The following is a 27,249-nucleotide window of genomic DNA, read 5'->3' on the forward strand; positions in this document are numbered from 1 at the left end:
AGCAACCTGTTTTCGGACTCCACCAAAGCAGGTGTTTCTTGATGTCCTGGGTTGCCTGGAAAACGAACGAGTCCGGATGTTTCTTTCTGTCCCAGTTGTCTCTGAGATAAAACTGAAGTACCCTCACGTGAAGTCTCCCCAGGGAGACAAACTGCTTGATGGAAGCTAACATCCCAAGGAGACTCACACACTTGTTGGCCAAACAAGGTCTGAAGGGAGAGAAATAAGTCTATTGTCCTCAGACAGGATTCTACCCTCTTGGGAGATGGAAAAGCCCAAAAAAGAAGAGAATTCTGAGTCATTCCCAAATATGCTATCTGTTGCTAGGGAACCAGTTGAGACTTCTGAAGATTGATCAACAGTCCAAACTCCTTTGCTAAAAGCAGGGTCTTTTGAATGTTCCTCGTGCAACCTTCCTTTGTTGGAGAACGAATGAGCCAGTTGTTCAAATAGACAGCAATGTTGATGCCCACTAGATGGAGCCAACCTGCTATCAGAGCAAGAACGTAGGTGAAAACTTGAGGGGCTATTGAAAGTCCTAAGCATAGGGCCTGAAACTGAAATATCTGGTGGCAAAAAACGAACCTGAGGTACTCCCTCAAGTCTGGATGTATGGGGACATGGAAGTACGCATCTTGCAAGCCTATGGAAACCATCCAGTCCCCTTGACAAATGGATGCAAGAATTGAGCGATTCATCTCCATTCTGAATTTTGTCTTCTGCATGAAGACATTTTGAGCGCTGACACCAAACACTGGTCTCCATCCTCCTGAAGACTTTGGGACCATGAACAGGTGATTGTAAAATCCCTCTGATTCTACATCCATGACTTCCTCTATTGCCCTTTTTTGAAGAAGGGATGAAACTTCCTTTGATAGGGCAGAAAACTTTCTTGAGCCTATCGAATAAGCAGTCAGGGCGATGGGCTTCTTGACTAAGGGCAGATATTCTTCGAAGGGAATAGAGTAGCCGTTCTTGAGAACTTCTACAACCCACTGTTCTGCTCCTCTCTTGCTCCATTCTTTCCAAAAATGAAGGAGCATGGCACCCACTGCTGCATGGGGAATACTGTCCTCACTGCTTGGGGGAAGGTTTGGTTAACAGTTTCTTGACAGCCTTGGAGGAAAAGCGGATGTCAGCTCTAGTTCTTGATTGAAACCTTTGCCTGCCCCTCGAAAGGGCTGATGCTGCAAAGATGAAGATGACTTGGTGCTGAAAGAGGGATTCTCCCTAACACGTTTAGAGGATTGTGAAAGGAGGTCCTATGCAGACTTCTTTTGTAAGTCTGAGGCGATCCCATTAACCACCGACTGTGGGAAAAGGAAGTCACGTACTAGAGGGGAGAAGAGAAGGGCCGACTTCTGCACTGACGTAACCCCTTTTGAGGTAAAAGAGCACCAGAGCTCTCTTTTCTTTAAGATGACCATTGAATGAGTGGAAACTAACTCATGAGAAGTGTCTCTTATTACTAAATCGATGCAGGATAGCATGCCCAGAAGATCCGAAGAGAGGTCCATGGGAACTGAAGAATAGTCCTGAATTTTCTTGACAAGGGTGCCTACTGCCCAATCCAGGAAGCTGACTACTTCAAAAACCTTGAAGATATTCTTCAGTAAGTGGTCGAGTTCGGCAGACGAAAAATCACCTAAGCTGCTGTAAAGGCAGACCTGCGAGAGGACTCAATGAGACCTGAGAAGTTCCCCTGGGAGGAAGCAGACACACCCAGGGAAGGAGCTTCTCTGGTAACATAATAAGAGTGTCTCCTTCGCAACAAACACGAAGGGGGGTAGCAAAACGCAGCCTTTCCTTGCTCTCTCGTCTGCTAACCAGCAGTCAACTTTACTCAAAGCCTTCCTAGCCGAAGTAGAGAGTACCAATTTAGGGAGATTGGATGATTCCGATGGAAGACTACTCATCTGGAAAACGAAAGCCGCAGAAGAAGGGGCTGCTGGTGAGAAGAATTAGGAAAAGTTTGAAGCAGAAAATGCAAGAGAGCTGAATACACCGTAGTAGGAGTTTCTTCCTCTGGAACATTACCCTCCTCTTTGGCTGAAGAAACTGGAGACAAGGGCACATCTACAGCGCTAGAGGGAGGAGGCTGAGGTTTCAAAAAACTCAAAATGTCGCCCAGTTGTTGTTGGATGGGAGCCAGACCCAGATCTACAACAGTTGACACCGCAAGAGATGAAGCTGTCGCCGAACAATGAGTAGAAAGGAGTAGTGGTGCTGATGGGCATTTGGGAGCTACTGCGAGCTCGGGCATAGCTGGGTGCTTGAGAGCTACTGGGAGCTCGGAAGATACAGAGCGCTTGGGAGCCACTGGTCGCTACTGAATGTCTGGGCGCTTCTGAAGTCTTAGAAGCTGAAGAAATAGCTGTTACACTTCAAGATGCCGAAGAATGTCTGGAGGAGTGTGTGTGAGGTGAAGGGCGCTCTGTCACTAAAGCGTGCTCGGAAGCAGAAGGAAGCTCGGGTACCACTGGGTGCTCTAACGCAGCGCCCTTACACTCAGAAACTGTTGGAGACTGTTTGGGCTCCGAAACAAGACACTTCACATGGGAAACTTATGGAGAAAAATGCTCTGTGCTGTTCCAAAAGCTACACGAGGGTTCAGCCTCCTTAACTTTCTTAAGAGGCACCTGAGGAGTGCTACACACATCCATTGCAGACCTTTTCAGTGGTCTGGATTCATCCTTAAAATGCCATTGGTGCCTGCATTCAGGACTTGAAGCTTCGGAACTGGAGGAAGGATGGTGTGCATCCGAAAAGATGTCTTTCCAACAGTCTTCTGCCATCACCTGGGATTTGACTACAGGTGAGACTGAGGGGCCAACTGCCCGTGGGCAGATCCCACCAACCTCCCTTAGGCCTTCGGTATGACTTCTTCCACGTGCAGAGGAGCATGTCAGGGGCCTTCGCCTAGGAGAATCAGCAGGACGGACAGCCAGCTCCTCCATTAACACTTCACTAAGAGCAACTCTTCTCACGGTCTATAAGCGCACGGACTGCATCACCTAACTGGGCCATAGAATTCACCAACAACTCACACTTACAATCAAATTTTGCTTCTAAAGTGGCAATGGCATTGGGGTTGGATGAGAGCTGGGTACAGGAACAGGTGTATAGATGAAGGACTGAGAATTGGGAACATGACAGAAATAACAAGAACATCAGAGGAAGACTTCAAAGATTTCTGGCTAGCTAATGACTTGTCACTCCTAGCAGTCACTTTCCTTTTCCTATCTCTTTCCAACTTGGAAAGGAGAGAAGTCAAAATTTTCCACTGTCTAGGGTCCCAGTCAACACATTCAGCGCAAGTCAGATCTATTAAACAAACTTGACCCCTGCAATTCGTACATAATGTATGCAAATCATATTTGGCAAAAGTCAACCTTGTATTGCAGCCCTTGCTGCAATAACAAGTGCTAGACTTACTTGCGTCAGACGTTGTCAAAAGCACGTTGACTAACTAAATCTCAAAAAAGGGAAATATCAAAATTCTGAAAATTTGTCTTGAACAAGTAATCCTCACTAAATAAATGCCAAAAGGCAACCATAAGAATCCAAAATACTTCACCGATAACTTCAAGCTACCAACCAGTAATGCCTATGAAATCCCAGAAATAAATTGAGCCTCTTTGCTGTGTTGATCCTCTCCTTCCCTGAAAGTAGGCAGGGCTAGTTACTTACACCAAAAACAAAACAAAAGAATTGCTACTGCAAATTTTCAAATTTTAGCGGCTGGTTACTAGAATTTCATAACTATGTAGTTACCTGGTAAGTTACTTCTATAAACTTAAAAATTCATTTAATGCTTTCTATGCATTAATACAAAATATAGAGTACAGGCAGTCCCCGGTTATCAGTGGGCTTGGTTATCGGTGATCCGGTTTTTCAGCGCCTGTCTAGGGATGAAAATCGGTGATTTTTGGCATCAATATGCTCCGATTTCCACTTATCGGTGCCGATACACACCTAACAGAGGTGCTGATAACCGAAAATCGGTGCAGCACTTATCGGTGCCGATAAGCACCAAAAATCGCCAATTTTCCCTTATTATCATGCCGTCGGAACGGAACCCCTGCCGATAACCAGGGACTGCCTGTAACTAATTTAAGGGAATAAAATACTGTAATTTATACATCTTTCCCAAATACCTTTCTAATATTCTAATGAACTTACTCTTTGAGCGTTAAATTTTAAATACTCTCCTCCCATAATGTCTTTCAGTCTTTGGAACTTTTTGCTATAATAAGATAAAATTTTATGAATAACTATCAGCCTACATTGATAACAGGTTTTGCTACAAGGAACCTCACAACTCACAAAATTTAATACAAAACTAAAAAGAACACATATGAAGTGATTCAAAGACAAAATTTCATGACACACACATCATCAAAAACTCCTGTTGTTGCATTTGCCTCTTCCAAAATGTTTTGTGGCCTGCACAATACAGTATTCGTTTCTTCAGCCACAGCTACAATCTTAAATGTAATGGTATACTTAACATTTTCTCTCCATTAGGTAAAAGATGAATAAAAATTTTATTTTTATTTATGGGAATCACAGTTGAAAATTACAGTAACTAACATAAACAAACAGCTGTTTCTTGATTCGGTTGTTTTATGTCAGTACTTCCTCTTGTGTGTGCTAGTGTCTTGCATGCAATAGTAAGTGGTTGTTAATTATAGGAAATAGTAATGAATTCTTAGAGAAGCCACAATTTGGTAACCCTGGTTGAATGTACAAAGATTTACATTTAAACTAATGAACTTTTGCTTCTAGGCCTATCTATTAGGTACAAGCTAATTTAGATATAATGTGCATTATCAACGGTATCTACCAAAACTTAGACAAGCATAGAAGGCCTTGACTACTATAATCTAACGTAAAAAGAAACTTGCACATTAACCCTTAAACGCCGACTGGACGTAACATACGTCGACTAAAATTGTCTGTTGGGTGCCGAGTGGACGTACTGTACGTCGACTACAAAAAATTTCAACCTTCGGTCAACTTTGACTCGACCGAAATGGTCGAAAAACGCAATTGTAAGCTAAAACTCTTACATTCTAGTAATATTCAATCATTTACCTTCATTTTGCAACAAATTGGAAGTCTCTAGCACAATATTTCGATTTATGGTGAATTTTTGAAAAAACTTTTTCCTTACGTCCATACGGTAACTCGGCGGAAATTTCAGAAATTCTTTTCGTCATTTTGTTCTAATTTTTGCACTGTTTTATATTGGCCATTACATAAAGTTTTATATATGAAAATGTGCGCAATTTCGTGTAAAATATAGCAAATTACAACCCATGGTTGTAGCTTTTATCAGTTTGGAAATATTTTCATATAAATCACGATAACTGCCACAATTTCAACCTTCGGTCAACTTTGACTCGACCGAAATGGTAAAAAAATGCAATTGTACGCTAAAACCCTTACATTCTAGTAATATTCAATCATTTACCTTCATTTTGCAACAAATTGGAAGTCTCTAGCACAATATTTCGATTTATGGTGAATTTTTGAAAAAAACCTTTTCCTTACGTCTGCACCAGAAATTCTTTCGTCACGTTGTCGTAATGTTTGCACCGTTTTATATTAGTCGTTACATAAAGTTTTATATATGGAATGTGCGCAATTTCATGTAGAATACAACAGAAAATAACTTATGGTTGTAGCTTTTATCAGTTTTTAAATATTTTCATATAAATCACGATAACTGCCAAAATTTCAACCTTCGGTCAACTTTAACTCGACCGAAATGGTAAAAAAAAACGCAATTATAAGCTAAAACGCTTACATTCTAGTAATATTCAATCATGTACCTTCATTTTGCAACAAACTGGAAGTCTCTAGCACACTATTTCGATTTATGGTGAATTTCTAAAAAAAAAAAAAATTTTTCCGTACGTCTGCGCGTGGTAACTCGGCCGAACATCTCAGAAATTCTTTTGTCACTTTGTCGTAATGTTTGCATCGTTTTACATTAGTCGTTACATAAACTTTTATATATGAAAATGTGCACAATTTCATGTAGAATACAACAGAAAATAACTCATGGTTGTAGCTTTTATCAGTTTTGAAATATTTTCACATAAATCACGATAACTGCCAAAATTTCAACCTTCGGTCAACTTTAACTCGACCAAAATGTTCGAAAAAGGCAATTGTAAGCTAAAACTCTTACATTCTAGTAATATTCAATCATTTACCTTCATTTTGCAATAAATTGGAAGCCTCTAGCACAATTTTTCGATTTATGGTGAATTTTTGAAAAAACCATTTTCCTTACGTCCGCGCGGTAACTCGGCCGAACATCTCAGAAATTCTTTCGTCACGTTGTCGTAATGTTTGCACCGTTTTATATTAGTCGTTACATAAACGTTTATATATGAAAATGTGCGCAATTTCATGTAGAATACAACAGAAAATAACTCATGGTTGTAGCTTTTATCAGTTTTGAAATATTTTCATATAAATCACGATAAATAGAAAAAATTCTACTTTCGGTCAACTTTAACTCGACCGAAATGGTCGAAAACTGCAATTGTAAGCTAAAACACTTACAGTCTAGTAATATTCAATCAATTAACTTCATTTTTCAACACACGGGAAGTCTCTAGCACAATATTTCAATTTATGGTGAATTTTTGAAAAAAAAAAAAAAAAAAAAATTTTACGTCCGCGCGTTACGAATTCATGCATCATTTTGTGATAATATTTTCTCTGTGTTGCTTTGATCGTTTTACAATTTGTTATATACCAAAATCATCGCAATTTAGTATACAATACAAAGAAAAAAAATAACCCGTTAGCTTTAACCGTCTTGCTCACAGCGCGATTTGTATAAAATTATATATGAAAATTTTTTTTTTGCTGTCATATATTTCAATATTTATATATGATAATGATATTTTTTTTCATTTCTGATGGTTGCATACTAAACTTCAGGCAATGACAAAAAAAGGGAGCCAAAAATGAACTCTTAATCTTAAAAACTAAGCGTTCTGTGATTTTTAAAAAAACTTTTTTTCTGCTTCGGCGCTAACTCCCGAACGCCGCCGGCATACGGGAGACGTTTTTGTAAATAGAGGCTCGGTGTTAGAGGGTTAAGCATGGCCTCGTGTATCACACTGAAAATGCATCTTGCACTATACAGGATATATATGATAAAATCATGTTTTGGAACAATTTTAAGAATCGCGAGATACACGACTTTATATGAAAATTAGGGTTCTTTTTGATGCTGTATATTTTTTAGTTTCATAGAATGTTTTCATTGAAAATAAACTGTGCTGTGTATTTGCAGAGCATACCCCAATTCTGAAATCTGAAAAAATACAAAAACCACAACAAAGCTAGCCCCAAGTTGGATAAGGGATTGTGAATTTTTATACTGTATATAAGAAATGAGTAAGACCTTATCACCAAAACACTCTGCTGCTGTCGGCTCCTGTGGAAAGTTGTAAACAATGTGTGGTGCCACCCTTGTAGTTGCTCAAGAAATTAATAGTATAACAGTGTGTTTCAACCTAAGCAAAAGACAGTAATGTATGATAGTGTTCTAATTAATGGACACATTAATGACCAATAATGGAAAGCTCTACAAATGTTACACATTGGTCATAATGAAGTCTTTCGGATTTTCTTCCACTGCAGATCTTAAGATATGGAAATACTCCCTCTGGATCTGTCTTTGTTAGTTAGTTAGTTATGAATGATTTGTTTAACCAGACCTCTGAACTTAACTCCCAGTCTCCTTTCTAATAGACTTCTGGCTGGAATTTCCTCATTCTTGGACCAACCTCTTATTCCTCCCTCCTAAATAACGATCAGGCTATTCTACGATGGATGGGTCTGTGATAAACTACTTTTACAATAAAACAATTTTTACACAAACCAATCTGTCAAAATTCTAGTGCCCTTCTCCTTTTCCTGCTCTCTATGATGGAGACTGGAATAGCAGAATTAGGATCACTGTAAGTATCTCAAGAAAAATGGAGTTGGCCGACTATTGTATGTGCAGTGGAACTGTTCTTTTTGAAATATCGGCAGCTATTTTATGATGAATGCGTCTGTATAAAGATTTCTTTCTTTCATGAACCGGAGAGGTAAAAAATAAAAAAGCACACACACATTTGTCCCATCACCAGTTTTCAAATCTTCCATGGTGATTACAAGGATTACAGAAAACTGTTTTAATTATCTATTCATTGTACTTGCAACTAAGTCTCCACAAACTGTTTTAATTATCTATTTTACTGTACAGTACTAACAACAAAGATTTTCACAAACTAAATTAAGCCTCTTTCCACTACAAAATACAATTATTAGGAGATTAAACTAGACACTTGTCACCTACCTATTTGCACTATCATCCAATGTGCGCTCCATCCACTGAGTAGCTGCAGTGTTAAGAGCATTTGCCGGCAAAGCCATCAGATGACGTGCTAAGGCACAGCACCTTTCACTTCTCATGGGATTACGTTTGTAAGGCATTGCACTTGATCCTATCTGGGTTTTCTCAAATGGTTCTTCAAGCTCTTTCATATTTGCCAAAAGTCTAATATCTGTACAAATCTGGAAAGACATGTTCCAATAAAAATAATCTTTCCTATACCAAAAACAATTCTATTAATATGTATATCACACATCAGAGTGCAGTCAGATGCATCAGTACATGAACTTACTTTATGTGCTGTAGCTCCCAGTGATGCTAAGACATTAAGACATTCCACATCAACCTTACGAGTGTATGTCTGTCCGCAGACAGAATAGGACTTATTAAAACCAGCCATCTGTGTAACAAGAGCATCCAGTTTCTTCACTTTCTCTCCATCACCTAGAGGGACAACATTAACTTTATTGATGAAATTGAGAATATTCACAAAGATCAACTGGCAGTAAAAAAATTTAACTATGTGATGAAAGACATACTCTTAGTATCCTGCTATACCTTTCAACAGATGTGTTCTTCCTAACTTCATACCTTTGAGCAACTCATGGTCTGTCTTTGCAAGCCAAGAAGACATGCTGAGAAACTACAATAAATGCTAGTCTTAATTACTATACCATAACCATAAGTGAATCATGAGGTTCAGCCATTCTCTAAATTTAATTAACAGAATTAAAATACTGAGATTCTAAGCTACGCTCATGCTTTTTTCATGGTGCGTGAAAATTTTCAATACTCCTTTCAACATCTTATGAACTGACTTACAAGTACTAGTGGGTGGCTATTAAAACTGATTTCACTGGCATTCATGCTTTGCTGGGATGCTCCAAGAATCAAATCACTACTGTTGTAATACAGGTTTAGCCCTAACTAATGTATAGACCTTTCACATTCTAAAATTAGAAGGAAACATTCACCAATGAACAATCTGCTATGAAGACTTCCAATGATCCAAAGATACTGTATGTAAAAAAAAAAAAAAAAAAACCGCTAACGGGAGAAATGGGTACATCCTAGTTTGCCACGATTATTGTACTGAATATGATATTTTAATGATAAAATAAAGTTTGTTCATACTTACCTGGCAGGTATTATATATATAGCTGTACTCTCTGATAGTCCGACAGAATTTCAAAACTTACGACACACGCAGTGGGAGATCAGGTGGTTAGTACCCATTCCCGCCGCTGGGAGGCGGGTATCAGGAACCATTCCCATTTTCTATTCAGATTTTCTAGTGCCACTGTCTCCTGAGGGGAGGTGGGCGGGCACTATGAATATATATATCTGCCAGGTAAGTATGAACAAACTTTATTTTATCATTAAAATATCATTTTGTTCATAAGACTTACCTGTCTGATATATATATAGCTGAATACCACCATTGGAGGTGGGTACAGACAGAACAGGATTTAGGAAACATAATACATGTAGGTGATTGACACCTTGGTTCCTTACCTGTTAGCATAGCTGACTTCGTGATTACTGTCACCCAAGTCCGCTTCTGCTTTACTAGTCTCCAGCAAGGTAGTGACCTGTATAGCTGGTGAGTTCTAGATGATCTGTCAATGGGGCGTGACCACGATGTGACTAGACCATATTGACCATACAATGAGGGCAAAACAAGTAAAAACAACCACCTGACCAAGCCTAACTAAGTTAGGATAGCAAAACTAAAGCTAAAGAGTGGGAAGTCCGCCTCTGGCGGTCGACCCAACAACCATAAAAAACACTTCCTAACCATTTTCTATAGGATAGGATGTGTGTCACTCCCTGCCCCCAGGATTGTATCTGCGGAAATGTATGGTCCTAGCGAGCAGCAGTTCTCGTATGTCGTCTTCACATCTCTCAGGTAGTGTGAGGCGAACACAGTTGCTACGCCAAAATGTGGCACCCAGAATGTTACTGAGTGTCATATTCTTCTGAAAAGCCACTGAAGTTGCAACCGCCCTCACCTCGTGAGCATTGACTTTCAAGTTTAAAATCAGTGTCTTGACAGCATATATGGGCTTCTCTAATCGTGTTCCTCAGGAAGAACGCCAGTGCATTCTTCGACATAGGTAAGTCCGGTCTCTTCACTGAACACCATAGATTGTCCGAGGGCCTCGACTTTCCTTCGTTTTGTCCAAGTAGACCTTGAGAGCCCTCACAGGGCACAGGACTCTCTCTGGCTCTTGACCCAGAATCTCAGCCATACCCTTAATTTCGAAGCTCTTGGGCCAAGGGTTAGACGGGTTCTCGTTTTTTGCTAAAAAAGTAGGACTTAAAGTACAAACTGCGTTATGCCCTTTAAAGCCTATATGCTTACTGAAGGCTTGAAGTTCGCTAACCCTCTTCGCAGTCGCTAGAGTGGTTAGGAAAATAGCCTTTCTGGTAATGTTCCTCAATGTCGCAGAATGGAGAGGCTCGAAAGGACTGGACATCAGGAACCGTAACACCACATCTAAGTTCCAAGAAGGAGTCCTTTGCTGAGGCACCTTCGTGGTTTCGAATGACTTTAATAGATCGTGAAGGTCTTTGTTGTTAGTCAGGTCCAGGTTTCTATGCCTAAAAACGGCTGATAGCATACTCCTATATCCCTTGATAGTCGGGACCGCTAGTTTGACTTCACTCCTCAGAAACAAGAGGAAGTCGGCTATCTGACTCACAGAGTAGATCGACTCTCATGGGCAGTGTTCTCGGGAAGTCCACTAGGAAGGACAAGACCTCTGTGAACCACTCCCTCGAAGGCCAAAACAGGGCGATCAATGTCATCCTCGCCCCTTCCGACGAGCATAAACTTCCTGATGACTTCTCCGAGGATTTTGAGCGGGAAAGGCATAACGCGTCCATCCCCGTCCAATCCCAGAGAAGAGCATCTACTGAGATCGTTCCTGGATCGAGTACAGGGGAGCAGTAAAGAGGAAGCCTCTTCGTCTTGGAAGTCGCGAAGAGATCCACCAAGGGACGTCCCCATAGCCTCCACAGTCCCTGACAAACCTCTTGGTGCAGGGTCCACTCGGTCGGCAGCAGTTGTTGTTGCCGACAAGAAGATCTGCACTCCGGACGTTCTCACACCTGCGACGAACCTCGTGAGGATCGTAATATTCGGGCCTGTGCCCACAGCAGGATGTCCTTTGCTAAAGCGAACAGGGACCGAGAGTGAGTTCCTCCCTGTTTCTTTAGGTATGCCAGGGCCGTGGTGTTGTCGAGTTGATCTGGACTACTCGGTTTGTGACTCGTCCCTCGAAGAAAAAGTAGGGCCATCTGAATCGCCCCCAATTCTTTGAGATTTATGTGCCAGGACACTTGTTCCCCTCTCCAGGTGCCCAACACTTCTTCCCCTAGTGTTGCTCCCCATCCCGATGTCGACGCGCTCCGGAAAACAACACTAGGTCGGGGTTCTGAAGGTTGAGAGAAACGCCTTCTGCCAACTTTGAGGATCAAGCCACCACCTTAGGTGATCCTTCACCTTTGGCGAGATCTTCAGAGAAACTTCCAGATCCTCCTTGTCCTGCCAGTTCTCTGCAAGGAAGAATTGAAGTGGTCTGAGATGTAGTCTCCCCAGGGAAACAAACTTCTCCAGCGATGAAATGGTCCCCAGCAGACTCATCCATTCCCTCACCGAGCATGTTTCTTTCCGCAGGAAGGCTGAAACTTTGTCTAAGCACTGTTGCTGTCTTTCTTGTGATGGAAAAGCTCGAAAAGCCACTGAATCCATCTGAATCCCCAGATAAACGTCGACGAGGCTCGAATGAGCCAATCGTCCAAATAAAGCGAGACTCTTATCCCTGCAAGGTGAAGCCATCTCGCCACATTCCTCGTTAACACCGTGAATACCATAGGGGCTGTGCTTAGCCCGAAGCAGAGAGCCCTGAATTGATATACCTGTCCCCGCAGGACAAACCTCAGGTACTTCCTTGATAGAGGATGTATAGGGACGTGAAAGTAGGCGTCCTGGAGATCCAGAGAAACCATCCAGTCGTCTGGTCTTAAGGCTCCTATAACCGACTGGGACGTCTCCATTTTGAACTTCTCTTTCAGAACGAAATGGTTCAACCTGCTGACGTCCAGGACTGGTCTCCATCCTCCTGACTGCTTCGGGACCAGGAACAACCTGTTGTAGAAGCCTGGGGATTGTAAATCTGACACCTGTTCCACAGCTCTCTTCTCGAGCATCTGCTCGAGCAGGTCGAAAAGAATCTGCTGCTTCTCCTGCTGATAGGAGGGCGACAGATCCTTGGGCTTCGTGCACAACGGAGGTAAGACGAGGAATGGGATCTTGTATCCCTTTTCGATGACTTCGAGGGACCAGTTGTCCGTCCCTCTCTCTCTCCAGGCTCTTGCAAAGGAAAGAAGCCTGGCTCCAACAGGTGTCTGGAGGTCCACAGAGTCACTTCTTGCCCCTAGGTTTGGAAGGGGCTCTACCTCTGGAGAGACCTCTTCCTCAAGAGGACGATCTCGAAGAAGCTCCTCCACGAAAGGGCTTCTGTATCTTGGAAGCCTGCCCAAGGGAAGAAGTCGAAGGGACTGCTGGACGTCTAGAAGACTGGGCCAGGAGGTCTTGAGTAGCCTTCTCTTGCAAAGTGGCGGCAGTATCCTTGACTAAGGACTGGGGAAAAAGATGGCTAGACATCGGGGCGAACAGCAACTCTGCCCTCTGTGAAGGAGAGACTGACTTCGTAGTGAAGTTGCAGTATAAGGCTCTCTTCTTTAAAAGCCCCGTACAGAAGTGGGCAGCCAGTTCTTCAGAGCCATCCCTGACAGCCTTGTCCATGCAAGCTAGGACGCTGAATAAGTCTCCCAGACTAATGGAGTCAGGGCTTCGGGCCTGCAAGTCCAGGACTCCCAGGCACCAGTCCAGAAAGTTGAAAACTTCCATTGTTCTGAAGAGACCTTTCAGATGGTGATCAGTTTCAGACAACGTCCAGGACACCTTCGCTGACGAAAGGAGAGACCTCCTAGGAGCGTCCACAAGGCTGGCGAAGTCCCCTTGGGAAGAGGAAGGAACTCTCCAACCAACATCCTCTCCCGTCTCGTACCAAATCCCCGCTTTCTCACACTCAATCTTGACGGAGGCAGGGCGAAAGAAGTCTTGTACTGGGCCTTCCTGGAGTCCATCCACTCCTGAACTTTCTTAAAGGCCCTCTTCGTAGAGAGAGACGTGGCCATCTTCACAAAACCTGAAGTCTTCTGTGACTTTGATGAGGTTAACTGCGAAGGAGGAAAGGCGAGGAGCAGAGGGTTGAAACTTGTCCCCAAACAAGTCCTTCAGCAAACGTGTCAAGACCTGGTAATCGGAAGAAGCTGATGAAGTCGAGGACTGTTCCTCAACTGCAGGTTCCGATGCAATTGACAGCTCCCCTTCTTCAACGGGAGCAAGCGAAGAAATTGGAGAAACTCCGGGAGGTCTAAGCCCTTGCAGTCCAACTCGCAAAAGGGACTTCTGCTTGGAAGAAGTCCGAGAGGGGTCGCGAAAATCTCGGCAATTATTATTATTATTAAAATAGTTTAACCAGACCACTGAGCTGACCATCAGCTCTCATAGGGCTGGCCCGAAGGATTAGGATGGAATGATAAGTCTAGGCTAGAAGCCTAGCACTGGGACCTAATAAGTCACTTGTCAATGATGATGAATGAAAATGAAATTAAAAGCTGTAAAAAGGTATACGCTTTCATACTGGAACACACTCATACAATAAATACATTTAAACTCATGCTTCCATACATACTCACTAAAAAGGTATATAAAAATTCAAAATAAATTAGTAAAATCATAAAATTTACTTGTTTTAAAATTCATTATTCTGATTTTTTTTTTTTTATATATTTTTCCAATTAATTTGCAGCTTCTCATAAACATTAAAATGGGTGCTATTGAGAACGTTGAAGATTCTGACAAAATTTCTTCTATCGGTCTATTTCCGAAATTTGATAATCGCTGCAGGTTATATTTTGGACATTCACACAGTATATGCTTAACTGTTATCAGCACATTGCAATCTGGGCATTTGGGAAGAGGGCCACATGGACTGTTCATTAAGTGTCCATGTGTCAATCGAGTATGGCCTATTCAAGACGTGTCAGAATTACTTGTGCTTGTCTTTCTCTCTGATATGATGAACTCCATTTTCCAACACTGGATTTTATCTGTTTTAATTTATTATTTTCAGGTTCTTCGTTCCATATATTTTGCCATTTTTTACAAGGACTGTTTTTATATATCTTGTATAGTCACTGATAGGGATGTCTACATTTGTTCTTGTCATGTGGACGCTTCTTTAGCTGCTTTATCAGCCTCTTCATTTCCTTAATCCCTACATGGGCAGGGATCCAACATATTTCAATATTTTTTCCCTTATTATACAATTTATGGAGAGAGAACTTTATATGTTGTACAATATTATTTTTTGATTATAGCTTTGAATAGCTTCTATAGCACTTCTGGAGTCGCTATAAATTACAAAATTATTATATGAGACTTCTCTTATTATTTTTATGGCCGATACTATTGCACATAACTCAGCTGTAAATACAGAAGCTTTGTCTGGGAGAGAGAACTGATAAGTTTTGTTTTGGGATACCCGGCATATCCCACTCCGACATTGTGACTTAGATCCGTCAGTATATATTGCGTAATGTGGACCTTTTCGGATAATATGCTCTGCTGCATGTTGTCTATGGTATTCTGGAGTATATGAATGATTTTTTGATAAATATTTCAAGTGCGTACAAATTCTCATTTTATTCATTGTCCAAGGAGGAGGCGATTTTATTATTACAGGTAATTGTATATGTATATTTAGCGACTCAAACAATCTTGTAGCTCTAATTGGGAAAGAAGGTGGATGATTGTTTATAAACACATCTCTTAATCCAAATAATTTTTTGGTTGGAGAATCATTTGTCTGAATTCTCAGAGCACTCTTCATTGTTACTAGCTCTCTATGGAGAGACAGAGGTAGTTCACCACATTCAACTTGTAAAGATGATGTTGGTGATGATCGAAAAGCTCCTGAACATATTCTAAGGCCCTCATTATGAACTGGGTCTACCGTTTTCAGCGTTGCGTCTGATGCCGAGCCATATATTTCGCTTCCATAATCAACAATAGACAGCACTGTTGCTTTATACAATAAAGTAAGGGTATGTCTATCGGCTCCCCAAGTAGTGTTTGATAGTTTTTTAATTAGGTTTAATGCTCTTTTACATTTTGATTTCATGTATGTTATGTGGGCTTTCCAGTTCATGTGAGTATCAAATACTAATCCTAAAAAATTTTGCTGTTTGGCCATTTGGTATACTATGGTTTCTGATTTTCAAGTCTATTTCTTCTCCTTTTTTCCACTTTTTATTTTTATAAAACATGATTGCTTGGGTTTTATCTATGGAAAATTTAAAGCCTACAGATAAAGCCCATTCATCTATTTTTATTATGCTTTTATTAATGATTCGTTCTGCATGTTTTATTCGAGATGCTGAATAATATATGGCAAAATCATCCATATACAGGTTACTTTTAATACCAATAGGTAGATTATTACTGATATCATTGATTGCTAAAGTAAACAGCGTGCCACTAAGGACGCTTCCCTGTGGAACACCATTTTCAAGAGGAAATGTTCTAGACAGAACATCATCAATTCTCACCTGAAAACTGCGATTTGTCAAAGTTTTGGATAAACATAGGTAAATGTCCACGGATGTTATTATCATGTAACGTTTTTAATATTGCATACCTCCATGTAGTATCATATGCCTTTTCAATGTCAAAAAACACGGCTATAGTAATTTGTTTTCGTTCAAATCCTCTTCGTATGAGATCTTCTAAGTTAGATAGAGAATCCAGTGTCGATCTGTTACATTGTGATCCAAACTGAGTGGGAGTCAAAATTTTGTTTTCTCGAATGTGCCATGTTAGTCGAGCATTTACCATTTTTTCTAGTAATTTGCATAGACAACTAGTTAAAGAAATTGGTCTGTAATTGTTTACATTACTGGGATCTTTTCCTGGTTTGGGGATAGGAATAATTATAGCTTTACGCCATTCATTAGGAAATAAATTTCAAGCCATAAGTGGTTATAAAACTCTAATAAGTATGCCTTTGCAAAGGGTGCTAAATGGCAGATCATTTCAAAACAAATACTGTCACCTCCAGGGCAGATTTATTGCTGTTCAACAATGCAAATTCTAACTCATCCATATTAAACTTTCTATTATAATAAATATCCTCTATGGTTTCAAAATTTATTGTTATTAACTCTATATCATTTTTCCTAGTTCGGTAATGCTCATCTAAATTTTTGTCGCTACTTATTTTTGCTAAACTTTCACCTATTACATTACTTATTTCTTTAGGATCAAGTATTCTTTTCCCATCTTTTATTATGGCATGTCTAGGTGGTTTAACATGGGTACCATTTATTTTCCTAAATTTTTCCCATATTTTTTGTATGGGAGTATTATTAGAGAGATCTGATACATATTTTCTCCATGAAATGATTCTTCCTTGAATTACTTCTCTTTTAAATTTTGCAGATACTTTGTTATATAGAGGTTTTAATGTATTAATTTCTAATAATAATATAGTCAGTTTTTGTAAGTTTTCTTCTAATATCGGTAATGATTTATTTATTTTACTGAATTTTCTATTCAAATTATCTAATCGTCTCCCAATTTGGTGTTTTACTTTTATTAATTCTGTTAGTTTTGGTATTGCTTTATCAGCTGCATTTGTAATGAAATCAACAAGAAATTTATTAGTTTTATTGTGGTCTTTTGAATATTCAAATGGTGGGATATCTCTAGTGTGGAATTCATATTGCTCCCAATCTGCTTTATAAATGTTATATTGAGGGACATGCTTGGTGGGGTTATTTTGTAAAAATGAAATTAATATTGGGAAATGGTCACTTGTATGCAGGTCATCAACTGTATTCCAATCTAATCTATCTACTATTTTTGTTGTACATAGAGTTAAGTCGATTGAGAAAATGTTCCATGTGTTTTAGAAAAATATGTGTTGATTTCGTTGTCATTTATGCAGCAAATGTCATATGAATCTATGAATTCTTCTATTTTACTCCCTGCTCTATTTGAGTCTGTACAATTACAGTCCCATATCGGGTTATGGGCATTAAAATCACCTACTATTAATATAGGTTCTTTGGTGTTATTAGGTAATTCTTTAAGTTTGTCTAAGTCATAATTTTTATTGGGTTGGTTGTATAAATTATAAATTACATAATTATCGTTTTTTATTCGTATTCTGATACTCGATATTTGCAGATCATTAAAGTTTACAGGTACTTTGTCATAACATACTTTGTTATGTACATATATAGCAGTACCTAAATTTCCTTCTTCCTCTCTAGATGAAGATGCTAAGGTATATTTACCTATTGTTGATATTGTTTTGTTGACATGTTGTAAACATAATATCATAGGTTCGTATTCTTTTAGTAATCGTTGTATTTCTCCTAGGTGTAATCTGGTCTGCAGACCATTTACGTTCCATTGTATTATATAGCTATTGAAAATATTTTATTATAACGGTCAAGTTTTACTCTCTTTTTTGTATTATCAATTTGGATTTTTCTAATAATTTTCTTACGACATTCATTTTTTTTCTTTATAATATATAAAGTGCTCAACGCACATGCAACCTTTTTCATGGGTACTCAAATCTGTGGTTTCTTTTTCTATATTTCATAAAGTTTCTTATAACGTTTGTTAAGCCATCTTTTTGTTATGTTTTTGTTATCGTTGCACAATGCAATGAAACAATCATTGCATCCACAAGAGTTGTCATGTATATTTCTTTCTTTATTTGTTCTTGTTGTGTTAATTATTGGTGATGGAGTAATCTCTTCTCCTTTGACATCTTCACTGTTGTCTAAGGTATGGTTGTCTCCCACTTCTTGGTATTTTGGATATCTGTATCCATTGGTTTTACTATTATTTTAGGAGATAATGGAATATTCTTAACTAGTTTTTTGTTCTTTCTTCAAATCTCTTGTTTTTGTTTTGACTGACGTTTCTCTAACAATTGTTGGTTTCTTTGTTTTGGGTGGTGTTCTTTCCAATGGCCTTTTTTATCTTTAATTTCCAGTCTATCAGGTCCCTCCTCTGTTATTTCTGTAGTAGCATCCTCCTGTGTTGTTTCTATTTGCATTAATATTTCAAATGAATTGGATAAAATGTTATCCATATCATTTGTCCCTGTTTCTTTATTCTTTACCATTTTAGTTTTTATTTCTAAGGCATTAATTTCTTCCTGAGAATTACTTTTCTGTGCTCCGTTATTTCTATTTGTATGCATTTTTGTTTCATTATTGGTTTTTGTTGTTAAAGAATATGTACGTTTCTTAGACGGATCTTGAATTCCTCTTACTTTCAATTCTAATTTAGCTTCTTTTACAGACATTCCAGTTCTTTCTTGCAATATTTTCAACTCTGTATTATATATATAGTACATACATTCTTTGGATCTTGCATGATGGTTTTGCCCACAGTTTATGCACTTTGGTTCCCCGCACTTCCATTGTGTGGCATGTTCTTCAGATCTGTCACGCATACAGGTTCATTTCGACAATATTTTTTCGCATGTCCATATTTACTGCAATTCTGACATTGTAGCGGCTTTGGGACGTATGGTCTTACTTCTCTGGTTTGGCCTAAAATTTTTATTTTCTGAGGTAGGTCTTGGCCTTCAAATTTTATTTTTGCGATTTTTAAGACTTGTTTGTTCTTTTCTTTGCTTGGTAGATCATATAGTTCGCAATCCTGTACTTTGGAGTATCTCTTTTTAAGTGAGTCTAACAGTATTTGCTTTTCAACTGGCTCGTTATTATTCTCAGGAAGTACAATGGTACCCTGAATACTGTTCATAGTATCATGTTTTTTTATTTTTATATTTATGTTATCTATATTTTTTATTGATAAATAATTTTCAGATTGACTTTTTGTCGTGGCCTCTATAAGCCAAGTCTTTTCTTTTATTTGTCTAAACGACATTTCAGTCGTAGAGTGTCTGCTTAATAAATAATTTTCCAACTTGAGTGCTGATATTTTCTGGTCCGTTTCTAGGGTTAGAAACCTTGACCAACTGTCACTCCCAAAGAGGGAGTCAAAGTGAGTCAAGGTTGGGTCAAGACGGTATTTACTTTTTACTGGTTTCCTTTGTACTGGAGCATATGGTTCCAGTGTTATTGCATTTTGAATTTGTTTTGACTTTTCTAAAGAAGGGTTGTCAGATGAGGTTCCAATGGTTGTCAACCGTGCCGATTCGCTACCATCAAAGGGTCCAGGGGTACTCAAATCCTTAAACTTACTTGTCATAAAGATTGGAGGAAAAAAAAAAAAAAAAAAAAAAAAAAAAAAAAAAGTAAACCTGAAAACCTTAAAAAGATATCATCAGCCTTTCATGGAGTTCATTCCTCCACTAATGGCACAAGTGAGAACCGACTCCCAAATGTCCGCATCCCTACCCTACCCCAAAGGGGATGGCACAACATGATTAGAGTGGCTCAAGTGTAAGCCAACCCGCTTGATAGGACTGAGAGCATTACTAGAATACAATCATCCCCACCCTAATCACATTATGGGCAAACCGGACAGAATGCTGAGAGTCCTATTCCCAGAACTAGACCCCCCTGGAATCCGTGGTCCAGTCCCGTAGAATAGTTCCGCCTGAAAACTCAGGTCCGAACATTATCGGGCAGTTGATGGTCCTGCCACGGTTCTCACTATTTAGCTTCGGATATAAACCCAATCCCAGCTATGATACCTTTTCCTATTTACCAGGTCCAAGAAATTTGTACGAAAGTGAAAATATCCACGCCATTTAAATCGAAAGGTTTGTAGGTGATCTGTCAGGGCCCGGGCTCTTATTCTTCGTAAGAACGAAGAAGAAAAGCCAGGGCCCCTTACCCCCTCACCACGTGAAGGAACCTACTTCGAGGGGAAATCTCGGCAAGAAGCGTCTTGACGAGCGTCCTGACGAGGTCGAGCAGCAAGGGGAGCGTCTTGCCAAGCAGCATGAGGAGCATCATGCTTAGCAGCATGAAAAGCGTCATGGCGAGAAAAAAGCAAAGCGCCAGAACGAGGGGCGTCAAGCCTAGCAGCATGGAAAGCGTCAGCAAGAGGGAATTGGCGATCCCTGCTGAGACCAGTAAAGCGCTGAGCCAAAGGACTTCTAGAGGGCGGCGAAGAATGAAAAGAAGACAAACGCAGAGAAGGAGAAGGGGATGGTTTGGACCTCTTGATCGGCAGTCGGGAATCCTTCCGACGACGACACAGATCTGTCTCCTTCTGGGCCATTAACGAAGCCAACTGCCCCTGCATGTCTAGCAGAAGCTTCCGAGTAGGAGAAGTCTCCTTCTCAGGAGAAGGGCTGATTCTGTGAGAAGATAAGGGGCGAGGGGACGCCTTCTTCCTTCTCACAGGGGAAGCAACAGCTCTCTCCCTGGAGCGACCGGAGAGCTCAAAAGCGTCATCGTCCGATGACGTCCTGGTCCTCTTCTGCGGCGGGAGGGCGTCAAAACTCTCCGGAGAAGAGCGAAGAGCGCCACGAGAAAAGGGACGTGAAGCGTCCCCTTCTCTGAAGCTTCTCTTCAAAGGTCAAAAGACCTTCCGAGAGCTCCACCCCTGACGCGGGGAGGAAGATTCGGGAGACGAAGCAATCCTTAAGGATTCGTGCCCGTGTACGATCCTTGGCAGCCTGGGAAGCGTCAACAGGACCTGCCGAAGGGACGCCAGATCGGTGGGGGGTCCGCATAACCCTCTTGCGGCTTTCGACTTGCCCACTCCCTGAGTCCTGGGAGTCCGGCAGAGGTATTATACGGCCGATCTGACGCCCCCTCCACAACACTAGGGGCACAAACACTATCACTGCACTTCACAGCACTTTGAAGAGCGAGCATTTTAGCTTCCAGGTTACGAATGGAAGACATAATAACAGACAAGGCATCTCCTTCCGCAGACACAACCTCGGGGCCTGAGGGCAACACCAACTTAATCCAAGCAAAAAACAAAGCAAAATCCAAAACAGTCCACAATAGCGTATGCCTAGCCACAAGTCCAAGTCAAAAAACCAAAAGTCAAACAAATACTTAAGTGACAACCAAGTTTACGAAATCCAAAGACGAAGGTACTGAAAACAGGTGTTGACAGTACCGGCGACAGAGAAAATCTGAATAGAAAATGGGAATGGTTCCTGATACCCACCTCCCAGCGGCGGGAATGGTTACTAACCACCTGATCTCCCACTGCGTGTGTCGTAAGTTTTGAAATTCTGTCGGACTATCAGAGAATACAGCTATATATATATATCTGACAGGTAAGTCTCGTGAACAAAATTAAAGATTCTTTGATGTGTCATGTTAGCTACAGTTATACTGTCCTCTGTTTTACTTTTTACTTATTTTATTTTCATATATGACTGTCTAGCTTCTGCGTCTTGCTCTGGCTTTCAACACCCCATTTAAGAACACATCCTCTAGACCAGCTCTATGAGAAGATAAAAACTTAACTCTAAGGTCTGGCTAAACAACTGCATTTCATGACACAGCAAAAGAAGATAACTCTTTCTTTGACAAAAGAGTTGACATTAAAAACTAAAATGTGAACTATCTGGTGATAGTTAACCTTTCCGTTGCTTGAAGTAGACCATGTGCATCTCACAGAAAACAATCCTCAAGGAGTTTTACAGTGTCCTTTAGGCTCCTGGTGCTTTGCTTTGTCTCTTTTATCTGTTCCACCGGGTCTCTTCCTAATCCTTGATCCAATTCTACATTTCATTTCAGAAAAAATTCTTTTGGCAAATTACTTTAAGAGCCTGTTCCCACAGGGTGGTTTCAACTGCTCTATTCTGACTGCGTGGTTGCAAAGTTAATGACAAAGCACGGGGGTGTACACACAACCTTGTAGTTTTGTTAACTGCTGTGGCTACTGTGAGATACAAGTTTTTCTTTGCTACCTATGGCAGCTGGGCAATTTGAGATACACGTGTTTACTAGTGTCTGTTCAGTTGACAGCGCAGCTTTTCCTATTCTACGCATTAATATGGACACTGGTCTCTTGGACACCAAACTTTTTATTGATGAAGTTGCAAAGTGTCCACACATTTGGAACATGAGCTCAGATAATCATATATCAATTTTAATTTTTAATCAATCTTTTTGCAATATTTAATACACTGATAAACTCATAGTTTCTATAAAATACAGCCTGGCTTCCTTAATAGCCAGTTCTCTAATGTTCTTCCGCCATTATTTGAAAAAGCTACTGTAGCATTACCCTCCCCTCCCAATGCACCATAGGTCTAACCCATTTTACTCTATGAGGCAATTTCTACTTCATTTCGTACTACTGTACAAGTGACATAAGGAAACTTGATATTGAAACCAGCTTGACAGAGACACTAACAAATATGTAAAATTTGGACTACAAAAGAATTTTGTGAGGTCTGACTGAGTCATTCATGTATTTTTTATAATTTTATCCACTACTTAAGGACTTTTATAAATTAAAAGAAAAATTTATGAAGAAAAAGATGTAACTGAATCAAGTATGTTAGACACTGGTAGTATGAACAATATGTAAACTTCTAAGGAGTTGTAACAAACCTAAGCAATAACTCGAGTCTATATAACTACTCCCTACTACAGTATATAGGCGGTCAGTTATATAATGCTTATAACAATGGCTATTAAAAAAAGTTATGCAGTCAGGTCATTTGGCATATTTACAATACATTAGTTTCATACATTTTAAATGGTGTTTGCACCATTTAAAATGTATGAAAATTTTACATTAGATGAGTGCAGACTGCCACATTAGGATAAAATCAACTGCAGTTCAGTTTTAGCTGAAACTGTGAATCTGAAAGTCAGGTTAGATAACTTCCAGCAGCCCTCCTTCTCTGGTTGTTCGTATACAAACCACCAGTATTTCTTACTGGTATTTAGTTTTTATATCATTATGGCCTGAGTACATCAGTAGAACTCAAAAGGAGACATTTATCATTAAGTTATTTTTGCATTCTTTCTGTACAATCCCATGTCTTCCATAAAAACATGTGCTCTGGTACGAATTCCAAGTCTATTTACTTACATTTGAATAAAATGGAATTAAGACAATCAACAGCCAATATCATAAGCAGTGTTGCTGTGACAAATTATTAATGAAGTCAATATTCCAATGACAGATCAGCTGACACTGACTACAGTATACAGTAGCGCACCAAGATAACAGACCATGGTATATTGTACTTCCGGATATATTGGTGAGAAATGGAAATATCAATTTGAGGGTCTTCGCCTCCAAATCGAGCGCCGAACTGTTTTTTCAAAATCAGGTGCCAAAAGGAATGCTGGGAATTTGAGTGAGGGAGAAACTGCAGCACCCATACAAAAACACGTTTAAGCTTACAGTACACTGTAATATCACTTGACAATACTGTATTGTACACTGTCATGCAGTTTATATTAACCATTTAAGTGTCCTTATGTGAGATGTCGCTGCTCCCATATCGTCACATTTTCTAGCTCGCAAAGTGGTCATTTGGTCTATGCCAAATTTTGTGCTCTTTTATGTATTCTTTTTTACAGTGATATTGATTTTTGTATAAATATATTAGGATAATAAATAATGTAGAATAAGAAAAGATGAAAGAATTTATTTTGCATTTTTATATCCTAAAGATTATAAGCATGAAACATAAAAAGGAAAATATTATTCTTTCGAATGCCACTCCCTGAAACACAGAGTCAGTAGATTAATGAATTGTTTCATTTCATTTTCATTAGTATCATACCATTTTAGTGCACTTGATATTGTAGGCAAACTTTCTGTATATTCATCTAGAAACTGGATGGAAAACCTGTTTGTTACTGCTACAGCGTGCTCCATGACTTTGTCATAAAAAAACTTCTAAAAAACAAAAACTCCAAAGGGTTTCCCTTATCCTGACCACTAAATTTCACACCTGGGTGAACGAAAAGTAAAGGGAACTCCACGGGGTTTCCCTTGTCCTGAACAAAAGTTTGTGGAATCTGCAGCAGAGAGAGAGAGAGAGAGAGAGAGAGAGAGAGAGAGAGAGAGAGAGAGAGAGAGAAGTAACTTTTGTGCTGATTATGGAAAAGGTGCCATTACTTCCTTTTATCTTAGTCCTCATCATTCTCTGTAACGAGTGGTGATATCTCTTCCGGCAAAAGATTTTTCTTTCGCTTTAGATTGCTCATTATGGGAGGATAAATGGGATCAAACAAAAAGAAATCAGTTTATCAATGAATGCCACAAGCATAGCGGGAGGTGGAGATCATTATCCACTTGTCAGACTGTCTTTCCCTTACAAAAAAAAGTTGCCATTTACCACTAATTTAGTTCAGAGTGTTACCAACTGATGTTCCTACAACTTGTACAAGAGGGAAGAGCATTTCGGAAATTTGGGGACCAATTTCAGTAGCACACCAGCCTTGAAAGAGGTAGGATGTGTACTCTGCTGAAGGTGGTGTGATATGGGATGAGGTCAACCAACATATGCTGTTGGTGACGCTTAACAGGTTAATAATACTGTAAGGCTTTTATCTTACTTTATGGGTACTGTTTGTTTATATAAATATACTTTATAGCAAAAAGGAGAATGGAACAACTTCAATACTATGAGAAACAACGACTAACTTGATTAGTTGTCATACTTCTGTAAGACATTTATTTAATTTGTATTAAATATTTATTTAATTTGTATTAAACATTTGTAGATATTTTGCTGTGTTTACATTAATATTAATTAATATTCTAAAATTAGTAAATCATTGTTATACGTGCTTTAGGGGTGTATATACTTAAAAGTAACAATTTTAGGAGGGTAATTTAAGATGACTTAGGTGTTTTGGGATGATAGTTTGGGTGTATTTTTGTTTGAAATGATATTAAATTGTTTTATTATGCTAATTTATTTTTGTTTGAACTATTAAATTAAGCAGTGAACTGTTAAAATAAGCAGTTATAAACATTTTACAGTAGTTTAAGGGGTACAGTACAGGGTAAAAATATACCTGTACTTTATAACAAAAACATGCATTCATGTACATATACAGCAATATATCAGAGTTTCTTTTATAGTGGTATAGGCTCGGACGCTTTAATCCATTATCTCAGTGAGCTATTGTAGTTGAAATTTTCTTCAATTCTGAAAAACTCTAGACAGAATATTGTAGCAAAGTCATCTACACACTTTATTAAATTTATATCACTGTATACACTCTTCACAATATATAATTTTATCCTGCAATTTAACTCTACCTTCATGAATTAAATAATCTGCATGTTGATCTCTTGTAGAGGTAGCTGACACTTCCTCTTGGTATATTTCCTACAGACAGCTTTATTAATGGTGCTTAAAAAGGTACCTTAGCACTTAGTATATCCATCTCGTACTCTTACATAGTTATGCAAAATGCAAAATGCTTGTATTATATTCTTAGCAAAAAACCATACTGACAGTAACAGTCAGTTGTGGAGAAATTGCTTCTTCTCAAAAAAATTTCAAGTTATTATTCACTTGGCGGCCCTTTAACCCCTTTCCCTACACTTGTGACTGTAGCAGAAGTGAAAGTTGGATGGAGAGCATGGCGCACAAACTACCCATGAGGTCAAAGCCCTTACCACATGGCCCAAAGAGCAACCCTTGAGGTCAAAGGTAGCACGCCAAAGAGCCATAGAAAATGGGATGCCTGGAAGAATGGGAAACTTAATCCTGCCAAGGGCATACAAGAGGCTGCCGCTATCACGCTCATCAGAGACACGAGAGAGACAGCCCCAGATGCACTTCCAACACACACTGTCCCCTTTGACCTCCGCTCCCTTAGAGCCTGTTCCCTCCCATGTAACTGCATACTCAGTCCAGTATCTTTCCAGTGCCAATTTCCCAAATTCCCCCCCAAAACCCCACCCCATTCACTGGCATTTTTGTAAGGACTCACCTCTTTGGAATATGGTAGAGTGGTTTACCTGCCACTTGATTCTTTTTCTTTTGCTACTCATTTTTCCGTTTCCAAATGCAAATTCTTCTATGTTCGTATGTGATGTTCAATAGTGTTTCCAATCGAGGAATCTTGGCGCCATCAGTGCACCCTCGCTCCCTTATTTGTGCTAATTTAGTCATGTAATTGCATGCATTCTCCTTTGCAGACAGAGTTTTCTCGCTGTGAACCATTTGCTTCGATTGTGCTTTATTGCTGTGCCCAAATCACTGCAATCTAATCTCCGGTGCCGCTGAAGTGAAATCCCAGCACCTCAGTGACCATCTTTTCATCTTAATTTGTGTTTTGGCAGGACCCCATTTACCTGTCTTAATTATTCTCCATCTTCTGATTATGTTATTCTAAATATATGTGATTTTAGTTATCCTAAGAGTTTATCTCAAAATCCCTTCTTAGTAAGGCCCTCAGCTCATTACCTTTTCTTCTTATGTTCTACTAGACCATGCATCTTTAGTCAAATTAGCATTATCCCTTGTGGTAAGTTCCTTCCCCTTAATTTAGAACATAAAAGTGGCGACCACTGCTCAAGTTTTGTACCTGCAATGCTGCAGATCTCAGCAACTAGCCTTGCTAAGCTGGATACAAGACGAGAAACAAACTTTAAATGTAAATCCCCTTAAAACAAGCACATACTATTGAATGGAGGTACATGGAATGAGCCCGCACCCAGAGTGCCTCAAAACGTTCTTTCGAACAAACTCCAATGCTCGTTCCCCAGAACGAACCCAAATTTCTTGCGCTCGATTCACAGAGCG

At 39.5% G+C, this 27,249-nt stretch overlaps 1 protein-coding gene across 5 annotated transcripts in view; it reads right to left on the reverse strand.

Annotated features, from left to right (window-relative positions):
- AdSL (adenylosuccinate lyase) overlaps nt 1–27,249 on the reverse strand; it is a 184,864-nt gene that overhangs the window by 140,288 nt on the left and 17,327 nt on the right. For all 5 annotated transcript variants that reach the window (XM_067098251.1, XM_067098247.1, XM_067098250.1 and 2 more), the window contains exons 5-6: nt 8,703–8,854; nt 8,375–8,592 (exon numbers count right to left, since the gene is read on the reverse strand). In XM_067098251.1, the coding sequence (XP_066954352.1) occupies nt 8,375–8,592; nt 8,703–8,854 (370 nt within the window). The remainder of the gene's footprint in view (nt 1–8,374; nt 8,593–8,702; nt 8,855–27,249) is intronic.

The sequence above is a fragment of the Macrobrachium rosenbergii genome, chromosome 54 (genome assembly GCF_040412425.1).
Source record: "Macrobrachium rosenbergii isolate ZJJX-2024 chromosome 54, ASM4041242v1, whole genome shotgun sequence".
In the NCBI taxonomy this organism is placed as follows: Eukaryota; Metazoa; Arthropoda; class Malacostraca; order Decapoda; family Palaemonidae; genus Macrobrachium; species Macrobrachium rosenbergii.